This window comes from Oryctolagus cuniculus, chromosome 6 (genome assembly GCF_964237555.1).
Source record: "Oryctolagus cuniculus chromosome 6, mOryCun1.1, whole genome shotgun sequence".
Lineage (NCBI taxonomy): Eukaryota > Metazoa > Chordata > Mammalia > Lagomorpha > Leporidae > Oryctolagus > Oryctolagus cuniculus.
This window is the reverse complement of record NC_091437.1, coordinates 36,635,959-36,646,773: the sequence shown is the minus strand read 5'-3', so window position 1 is coordinate 36,646,773 and position 10,815 is coordinate 36,635,959. Positions and strand designations below refer to the sequence as shown.

General features: G+C 46.9%; 1 protein-coding gene across 1 annotated transcript in view; it reads right to left on the bottom strand.

Annotated features, from left to right (window-relative positions):
* Nucleotides 1–6,165: 6,165 nt before the first annotated feature.
* Nucleotides 6,166–10,815, bottom strand: part of ABLIM3 (actin binding LIM protein family member 3) — a 122,454-nt gene continuing 117,804 nt past the window's right edge. The window contains exon 23 of the mRNA XM_070076295.1: nt 6,166–8,379. Coding sequence (XP_069932396.1) covers nt 8,266–8,379 — 114 coding nt within the window. The 3' untranslated portion in view covers nt 6,166–8,265. The remainder of the gene's footprint in view (nt 8,380–10,815) is intronic.

Genomic DNA, 10,815 nt, shown 5'->3' with positions numbered 1-10,815 from the left:
AAAGCACATGTGTTACAAAGGCAGATGCACACTTTTGTATGACACTGGGCCCTTTATCCATGAAAACCAAAAGGCTCTGGGATAGGCCCTTCAAGCACTTTGCAATGCTTGGACTGAAGCTAGCCTTTGCCCCTTCCTACATGCTTGCTCAGTTTCCTTAGTGGTTCTCATGTCCCACCATGTGCTCCTGTGAGGACAGATGCCTGCACTAATTCAGTGTGGTTACTTTCCCTCACACAGATGGCAGAGGAAGGCATATGAGACTCCACTGTTAGCATTAATTCACCCCAGGAGTTAGTGCATTTGTCACTGCTCCTTTGGTGGCAAGTGACAGAATTGTAACTCAAACCAGCTTAAAAGAGTGATTTGCTCAGAGGGTGAAGCTGGCTTTGAGGCAAGCTCGGATGCAGGAATGCAGAGAAGTCTTTCTCTCCCTCTCCTGGTTTTCTTTGTGTCATCTTTGTCTTTGTGTGCTCTCTCCCCATGAGTAGCAAAGAGGGCCACCAAGGTCCGGTGCCCTTGGAGCACCAGATGGCAGGTGAGAACGGTTCACATGTCTCCCTGCAGTTCCACAAATGGCCCAGAGAGGGCACCCACAGTCTGCGTAAACCACAGGATCTCAGCATGCCATAGAGGCACAGCCTTCAAAGGCAGAGCAGGACTGCTGCTGTTGCTACACTTGACCTACCTCATTCAGCCGTTACAAACCATTACAGACATGCTGCTCCTCCTGTGTTGTGAGCCTAATTCCTCCTGGTGATGAGTTTTCCAGGGCTGCCATCACAGCATACCTCGGAATAGGTGGCTTAAACAGTAGTGAGGCTACAGCACAGGGCTGGTTTCCTGGAGGCCTCTCTCTATGGCTGTGGGTAGCTGCCCAAGTGCTGCCTCTTCACATGGTTGGCCTTCTGGGCACGTGTGCCACAGCATCTTTGTGTCCAAATTTCTCTTTTGAAACAATATGTTTTTTATCTACTTGAAAGGCAGAGTGACAGGGACAAACAGAGGCAGAGAGATCTTCCACCTGCTGGTTCACTCCCCAAAGGGCCTCAATGCTCAGGACTGGGTCAGAGTGAATCCAGGAATCTGGAAATCCATCCTGGTCTCCATGTGGGTGGCAGGGACCCAAGCACTTGGGAAATCTTCTGCTGCCTTCTTGGGTGCATTAGCAGGCAGCTGGATAGAAAGTGGGGCAGGTGGAGCAGCTGGAACTCTCACTGGCACTCTGATATGGAACACCAATACTTTAGGCCGGGGCTTCACCTGCTATACCACAATGCCAAATCTACTTGTCTTATAAGAACACCAGTCACAATGGGCTGCGGCCCACTCTAACAGCTCATTTTAACTCAGTCACCCCTTTACAAGTCTCTTCTCAAAATACAAGTGCTGAGGGGTAGGACTTAGATGTAAGAAGTTGGGGAGCAGCACGATTCAGTTGAGAAGTGCACTGGGAAGTGAGACCTACGAGAGGACATCCAAAAGTTCACAGGAAATACACACCGAAAAATACTGCATCGATTTCAGAATTCTTGTACCAAAGTAGATTTATCTTTTCAATTAAAATTTTCCAAGATCTTTTTGAAGTCTCCTCATATGATGCTCCTGCTGCAGCTTATGGCAGTACCCACAGGGAAAGGCTGCACAGCCCAGAAGAACAGGGAAATAAGGGACCATGTCCAGTGAAAACCTCAGTGAGCTCAAGGGACAGCGTGTCCACCTGATGCCATAGGAGTCTTTGTTGTTGGACGTGGGCTGCAGTTGATTGCTTGAGCCTCCTGTGTTTTCTTCTTCCTGCAGCATTTTTTTTAAAGATTTATTTATTTATTTGAAAGGCAGAGTTACAGAGAGGCAGAGAGAGAGAGAGACTGAGAGAGAAAGAGAAATCTTCCATCTGCTGGTTCACTCACCAGATGGCCACAATGGCAAGAGCTGTGCCTATCCAAAGCCAGGAGCCAGGAGCCTCCTCCAGGTCTCGCATGCAGGTGCAGGGGCCCAAGGACTTGGGTCATCTTCTACTGCTTTCCCAGGCCATAGCAGAGAGCTGGATCAGAAGTGGAGCAGCCAGGACTTGAACCAGAGTCCATATGGGATGCCGGCACTGCAGGCGGCAGCTTTACCCACTTTGCCACAGCGCCGGCTCCTCCCTGCAGCATTGTTTCTCTTGGGCTCCCTGAAGACCAATACCACCAGGACATTGTGAGACTATAAATTGCCTTCTCTCTTCCTGCTACCACCAAATAGAACAATGTTTCCTAACGTGTGGAATTCAAACTACTGGTGAAATTGTGAGATAAACCTGGATGTTACACAGACCAACATCTTTGGAGAGTTATGAATTTATTTGAATTTGTATTAAAAACACAGCACCCATCCTACTATAACCTGACTGATATTGAGGTAGAGCCATCAGGGGAGGGCATTGTGACACAGTGGGTTAAACTTGCTTACAACGCCCGCATCCCATCACAGAGTACCTGAGATCAAGTCTTGGCTACAGTGCTGGTCCAGCTTCTTGCTCACGCACATCCTGGGAGGCAGCTGATGATAACTCAAGTACTTGGGTCCCGGCTGCCCAAGTGGGAGACCTGAATAGAGTTCCTGGCTACGGGCTTCAGCTTGGCCCAGCCCCAGCTGTTACAGGCATTTGGGGAGTTGAACTAGTAGATGAACAATGTCTCTCTCTCTCTCTCTGTCACTCTATCAAATAAATTAAAAATAATCATTTAAAAGTAAAATAGAAACATCAGGTCAGTTAAAAGAAAAAACATTATGTAAGTATCATTCAGTAGATCATTTGACAATTGTGAAGGTGGTTGCTAGAGTGACTGAAATTTGGGAAACACTGGGGTAGGTCTCCATGAGAAGGAAGCATGTCTGGTCCTGGGCAGAGAGGTCGTGTGATTTTTTTAAAACTGGATTTATCAGCACATTTGGCCCTACGTGGCCCTGAGGAATAGCCATGGGTGGCAGCTGCTGACCTTTGGTGTCTCTTGTCTGCGACCTTGTGCCAGTCACACAGGACCAGGCCAGAGAAAGAGGCAAGAGGGCTCCTAGTGGCAAGCAGGGGCTGGCGCTCATCCTCACAGCCTCTGGATTTTGTTTATTTGGAGTCTCACTCCAGGGCTTCTGACCAGCTTGGCAGCAGCTGTGTGTGTAAGCAGGTGTTTATTCCTACACGGTCAGGAGTTTGAGCCATTCAAAGGGTGATGCCGAACGATACACTTAAAACTTCATTCCATGGGTGCCATTAACAGAGTTGGCATAATTCTCTGAGGTTAATTGCTATTCGTTTCAGCACTGCTTTTCCCCCTTGAATTTTGCTAACAGTGCTGAGTAGCAGCCTATCTACTCCGCATTTGGCTCTGTTTAGCAGTCAGCTGCAGCTGCTCACACCTTCCATAGCCTGCCCCTGTGTTTTTGCACTGGGCACCTGGCCCCTGGTGCTGAACTGCTCCAGGGTTCTGTTAGCCTGTTTCTGGCTGCAAAGTGTGGCCATCGCTTAGCTTTGAATGCCAACCTTCTGTAATTTCTGGGCCCCCAAAAGTTGTGTTTTGTATTATTCATGCAATGTTGCCTTCCAGTGTCCACAGGATTTACGTCTTTGGGGAAAATACTCCCTTCTAGAATTGCAGAAGGTTGGTCACACAGCTTTCCTTGTGTCTGTCCATGTTAAAACACAAATGCTGACCTAGCAGGTCTGAGTGCAGCCTGAAATTTTCTGCATTTCTCACCTCTTCTGGGTGATACTGATGTTTCTGGCTGGGGACTAGGGACAACACTTTGAGTGACAAGGTTTACAGCAATTCTCCTTACATCCACGTTAATACCTGCAGCGCAAAACAGATCATCTCTGGAAAGCCTGGCTGGATGAGGGGTGTCCTGGTAGACTCTGCATGTTCTGCTTCTGCCTGCCTGCCCAGCTTTTTCATCTCCCACTTCCCTCCATCCTCACTAGCACTTTGAGTTCTTCACATAAGCCAATCGCATGCTCTCGCCAGTGCCTTTGCACATTCCCTGTCCCCAGAGTCCTCCCAGTCCCACTTCCTGAAGGGATTTCCTCTCCGCTCCCTTCTCATGGCACCCTACTGGTTTTCTCTGTGGCAGTTAACTTCCTGTGCCACCTCTTTTCCTGTTTACTTGCAATTTGTTTCTCCTTCAGTCCAGGGTATCTGAGGAGAGCTTCCCACACCACTGTATCCTTAGGGTGGCGCCCGGCAGCAGGTGTTGAGTAAGTAAGTATTTGCTAGCTGCATGTGGGTACAGACAGGGTCCCAGGCACATTCTCGAGTACCCTTCTGCACATTTGAGTCACCTGCCTGGAGTGGCTGCAATGGGGATGACAGAATCAGTTCCTGCTGTGGGCATAGAGTAAGTCAGGAAAGGAGCTATTTTAAAGGCACACCTTGGGGCTGGCACTGCGGCGCAGTAGGTTAATCCTCCATCTGCAGTGTTGGCATCTCATACAGGTGCTGGCTCTAGTCCTGGCTGCTCTTCTTCCAATCCAGCTCTCTGCTATGGCCTAGAAAAGCAGTGGAAGTTGGCCCAAGCACTTGGGCCCTTGTACCCACATTGGCGACCCAGAAGAAGCTCCTGGCTCCTGGCTTTGGATCGGCACAGCTCCGGCCATTGCAGCCATCTGGGGAGTGAACCAGCGGATGGAAGACCACTTTGGCTCTCCTTTTCACTGTCTGTAACTCTGCCTCTCAAATAAATAAATAAATAAATCTTTTAGAAAAATGAATGCATAACTCATCTTTGGAGTTGTTAAAAAGTGAAAGGAGCGTGCATCTTAGAAGAAATACAGTAAGCCTAGCATTTATTAAAAGGAGTTCATGTGAAATTAGTTTATGGATTACATAAAGGTACTGTAAGACCTCTCATGAGTTTTGGCATTGTGCATCGTGAGTCTACAAAGGAAGGGGCACAATCCTGTCTTTAGTGGCACAGTGGCTGTGGCAGAGGCATTGTGGTTCATTTACTGGGAGGTTATTCCTTTTCTGCCTGGCTGTTGTCTTCCTTGTTGTCAGGTGCCCTCCCTCCTACTTTTGAGTATGAAGTTGTCAAATACTCAGTTTCCCAGCCTTCACTGCAGGAAGGGCATGAACACGGTGCCTAGATCTGGGTAGCGAATCTGAGCAGCGGCATATCTGATCACAGTAGATACGCAAAGGGAAATTCTTCCCTCTTTTGTGATATCATTGGGTGAGGACATGATACCTGGAGCCACAGCAGCATCTTATAAGCATGAGGCGACACACTGGTTGAGGACAAAAGCCAAAATGCCGAGGATGGTGGAGTAAATAGAGGCAGAGAACCTGGAATCTCAGCTGCGTCACTGAGCTGCTGGATTTGCTACCTTGCATGGTGCCCTTCTGGTTGTGCACAGTGACACGTGTTCTCATTGTTAAAGCCATCTTCACTCACAGCTGAAAGGGCTGTGCCTGGAAAAAGGGTCATTTGGTTTTTCTCCAGTCACACAGGCTAGAATTGACCCCAGTTCTACCCGTGGTAATCATGTGTTTGTTTGTTTGTTTGTTTGTTTTTTTTTTTTTTGGACAGGCAGAGTTAAACAGTGAGAGACAGAAAGATCTTCTTTTTCTACAGCCGGTGCACCGCGCTGATCCGAAGGCAGGAGCCAGGTGCTTCTCCTGGTCTCCCATGGGGTGCAGGCACCCAAGCACTTGGGTCATCCTCCACTGCACTCCCAGGCCACAGCAGAGAGCTGGACTGGAAGAGGAGCAACGGGGACAGAATCCGGCGTCCCAACCGGGACTAGAACCCCGGGGTGCCGGCACTAGGCAGAGGATTAGCCTAGTGAGCTGTGGCGCCGGCCCCCAGTTTACCTGTGGTAATCACGTGTTTGTTTCAAAGCTGTTTCCTTTATGAGCTGGAGATGTTATTAATAATGGCCACCTCTTGTGCCACTCATTACAGAGGCTTAGAGGAGATGATAGATGTGGTGTCCTCAGCCTGGAATTTGGCACATTGTTGGTACTTGATAATGAGGAGCTATTCTTCCTAATATTTTTGATGACAGAACCTCACCTCATTTGTTGTTGGAAGATCCTCTGCCATCCCGAGGAACCCCACATTCCATAGTCATCAATAACACTGATCTCCTCAGACTCTTTTTACAGAAGAGAAGCAGGCCAAATCAGTAGCTGTTCTTTAGGTTCTTTTATTTTGAACAATGTGCATGGTTCAGGCTCTCACTTCCACTCACACTAGGAACCACAGAAGGACAGAGGTTTGGGTTGAAATGGTGTGCTTTTATGGGAAACAAAAATATTCAACAACAATAACAAAAGCTCTTCCATCTCACCAAGTTCTCAACCAGTGATAATGAGGCAGTTTCAATGATTGTGTCTGACTGGGGACATTTCTAAAGGGTCAGGGAAGTTATTGACGTTGGCCAAAGAGAGAAGTTATGGGGGGTGACTTTAAATGTGAGTATACTAGACTTCCCTTCTGGTCCCTCACCCTATCACCCTTTCAACATACAGTCTCCTCCCAGTGTACACAGATACTTCCTGAACTTTGCTCAATACAGTCTCTTCCCAAAAGCTTTTCTTGGTCAGCATGAACTGCATATGCCTTTTCAGTGTCACACACACACACACTTTCTCACGCCTTCTCCTGTCACTTTCTTCCTTACACCCATCATGTCTGGGTAACTGCTTTAAGATACCCATGATGAGTAGACTGTCTCTAAGCCCAGGGCCTGTGGTGTCTCATCCCAGTGTCCCCCCTCTCCCATTCAGTGCCCCATATTCAGCAAGTGTGCAGCAGCAGTAGGTGCTCAGTGGGGGTTTGTTGAAGTCAGTTCTACATTGGCCACTTCACATCACCAGAATCTTCAGAGTCGTAACTGTCATTTTCACTTCTTCATCCTTCCTCCAAGACCTCAAAATGGTCTGACTCAAGACATCTCCATGCAGGAACAGCCCCCACTGAACATTACCAACTCAGGGCTGGAGAAGGGAGGAGAGAAGTTTAAGTTTCCACTGTGTTCCAGAAGGCAAGGAGGCAGAAAAGGCAGCCACGGGGAAAGTGGGGATGACCATGAGCAGTGTTGGCCACTGCTTCACTTGGGAATCCTATAAGCAACTGTTTTTCTGAAGTTTCTTTGTGTGATACAGCCAACTTCTTAGCAGGAGCAGGGATGGGTGGGGTCTGGGATGGTTTTTCTGCTAGGCTAAGGACTAGTGGCACCAACTAGGACCTTTCTCTTGGATGTGGCCCACTCTCCCTCCAGACCATGGTGAGAGTTGCTTGTCTAGTTTTTGGGTAGGAGCTAAGGTGGGAACATAGCCCTGTGGTTGTTGAGTTGTCAGGCACATAGATTGTAATAAGGCTGAAGAATACAGGCTGCTTGCTGTACTGGGCCTCTCCTTGAAAGGGTCAGGGTGGGGAGTTGCAGGGAGCAGTGAAGAAGAGGAGGTCCCAATGGGTTCTGCAGCTCAGATTTCAACAGGTGCCAGGCTCCATCTCCCACACCCAGCTTCCTCTCCTTTCCTCTGGTCCTCTAAGTCCGGGCCAGGCAAAGGGGCCAGTTGGAAGTGGTGGAGGGAAGGGAAGTGCCTTTTTTTTTTCCTACCATGGATTCTGGATTTGGACAAGGGAGAGGTTAGGGTCAAGGGGCAGAAGGAGGAGGGTTGAAGAGCTGAGGAGAGATCAGGGCCCTATTCAGTTCTGTTTACTGGAAGAGCCAGTGGATTTGAGGCTCATACATCCAAGTGCATCATCCCCCAGAGAGCTCCTAAGTGGGGATTTTGAGAAAATTCTTCTTGGGATCTCCAAAGCGCTCCGTGGTTCAGGAGGTCATTGTGTATCCTCCTGTGGGAGGGCCCCTCTGGGGCCAATAAGATGTGAAAATCCCATGGTCAGCATCAGTGCTGGAGCCTTGGACTAAGGGCCAAGAAGCAGAGAGAAGAGAGGTGTCTCTAGGCACCTTTTCTAGGAATGAGAGTTGGACTTTAGGGGACTCAAGTTAGGAAGGACAGATGTTTTGATATAAAAAGGATCCCCCGTCAAAGGACAGAGTCCCCTCAAATCCCTTCCCAGGTCCCACAGCACTTAGAAAAGAGGGAGTAAGGAGCATAAAAATATCTTGATGGTGCAGGCTTGCCTGACAGTACAGAAAAGTGAATCTCTGGCAGGCAACATGCCCCATTATACAAGAGAGGGTTACACCAAGCTTCTGTGTTGAGATTTTACAGCTATCTTTGTAGAAATGCATATATATAGTTATAGAGCCTCCGCTTAGAACAGCCGAGCTTGCTTCTTGAGCTCATTCCTCTTCCACAGGGCCAGCCGGTCGAACTCAGAGATGGTCATACCGAAGACTTGGTAGAACTCTTCCTGGGACAAGTGGCGCTGTAGGGAGGAGAGGGTGTGGACAGGGAGAGAACAGCATGAGGAGGTCAGGTGCAGTCTGGGAGGTGGCCTTGACCCTGGCAGGTGTGTGTGGTACACAGGTGTTGAATGGATGAATGTGGAAATCAATGTCGCCCTGGCTGATCTGGCTGGGGAGGTCGCTGCTGCCCATGACTCAGTACCCCTCAGCACCCTTCCTGCACCCTGCTTGACCTTTCTGTGTCCCTGCCCCGTGCATTTTAGTTTGGAAGTGTACAGGGATTAATGCCATACCACTCCTCTTTTGCAGGATTTTAGGGTGTGGTTCTTCTTATTGATATCTTTACAAATGATTTGGAAGTTTGCTGTTCATCAGGCCAGTCAATGCAGAAAAGTAATCTTACTACTCATAGTTTTCAACCACTGAAATGTCCTTTTATCTCTTTTTTATATGAAAACAAAGACACCACAAGAGCAAACATTGATCTGTGTTCCATGGCAAATCCCACCCCTCCCCTTTCTGCCCTCTATCCCTTCTCAGCAACCATAAAAATGTGACAGATCATCAAAAGCTTTTAGAGTTAGAAATATGCAGCACTTGGGGTGGACATTGTGGTGCAGTGGATTAAATCACTGCTTGGGATGTCCACATTCCATATTGGAGGGCCAGTCCCAGTCCTGGAACCTTCATCTCTGAACCAGTCCCCTATCCATGCATCCTGGAAAGCAGTGGATGATGACCCTGCTACCCATGTGGGAGACCCAGATGGAGTTCTGGGCTCCTGGCTTTGGCCTGGCACAGCCCTGGCTCTTGTGGGTATTTGGGAAGTGAGACAGTGGCTGAATACATTCTTTCTTTCTCTCTCTCTTTCTCTCTCTCTCTCTCTCTCCCTCTCCTCCTCCCCCTCCCTCCCCCCTCCCTCTTCTCCTTTTCCCTCTCCCTCTTCCTCTCTCTTTGTCACTCTTGCCTTTCAAGTAGAAGAAAATAAATAAGCATTTTATTTAAATCTTAAAAAAAATACAGCACTTAAAATGTGACAAAATGTTAACAATTTGTGCATTTAGCAGGTAGGTAGATGTTCATTTTACTGTTCTTTCAACTTTTCTGCAGGTTGAAATTATTCGAAATGAAACTTAAAATTAAGTTTGAAATGGTAAATGTAAGGCATTTATCCTGCCTGCAAGCTGACTGGATTCATTGAGCTGACCTGTTGGTAGCAATTATGTTAACTGACTGAGTACTGAAAACCATTCACTGAGAATTCTGTACACTGCCACATAATAATGAGCTAGTTCTCTGGCCTAGTGTCACCATGAACTAATATTTTAGGCACATTTCCAGAATTTTAAGCTCATGTAACTTTTGGTGAAAGTCTGATCGATATCCTTGGCTGCTGATGACTTCGAGTTGACTTTCCCATACCTGACCATATTTAATAACACCAGTAATTCTTTACATTGCATTTTTGTTATTCTCAATAGTTTAAAACTCATGTTTACTTTCATTTCTCTCATTTAGTCCACTGAACACTCTGAATACTGGCAACTATTTTTATCCAGTTGAAAGATGCAAAAACCGAAAGTCAGAAAATGAAAATTCTTGCTTGTCCAAGAGGGAGGGAGAGGAGGAAGCTGAGCTGAAGCCACAGCCTAGGCCTTTAGATTCTATATGCATTTTACTCTCACTGCCCTCCTGGGTCAACCACATTAATAATGTACAGGATTTATATTTATATATATATTTATATAATTTATATACAAATTTTTGTAACTTATAAAGATCTCTATCCTGAAAAAAATCAAAAATATGCAAAAGGGAGACAAATAGTACAAGGCACATGTCCATTGCCCAGATTGAAATATTATCAAGCTCTTGTTACTTTTGCTGCACCTGTCTATTTTTTAATTAATGTACTCTGTTTTTTAGAAAAGTTTTATTTATTTATTTATTTAAAATGCAGAGTTAGAGAAGGAGGGGGGAGAGAGATCGAATCTTCTATCTGTTGGCTTATTTCCCAAATGCCCACAGTGACCAGGGGTAGGCCAGGCTGAAACCAGGAGCCATGAATTCCATCTGGGTCACCCACAAAAGTGGTAGGAAGCTAAATACTTGGGCCATGATATACTGCATTCCCAGACCCATTAGCAGGAAGCTGGATCAGAAGCTGAGCAGCCAGGACTTGAACTGGCATGCTGGGGCTGCGAGTGGCAGCTTAACCCTTTTTGCCTTGTTGATCCTGCTAATGTACTTTAAAGCAAAGCCTAGAGACTGAGTCAATCCATTCCCATAGATTTGAGTATGGATCACAAAATATAGTGTATATTTTCTCCCATAACCACAGTGCCATGAGAAGCCCTAGGAAAATCTGACAATAATTTCTCAGAATTACCTAATTTTTGTCTCTAATAAAATTCCTCTAATTGTGTCACAGCCATCATATTACAGTTGCTTTGTTT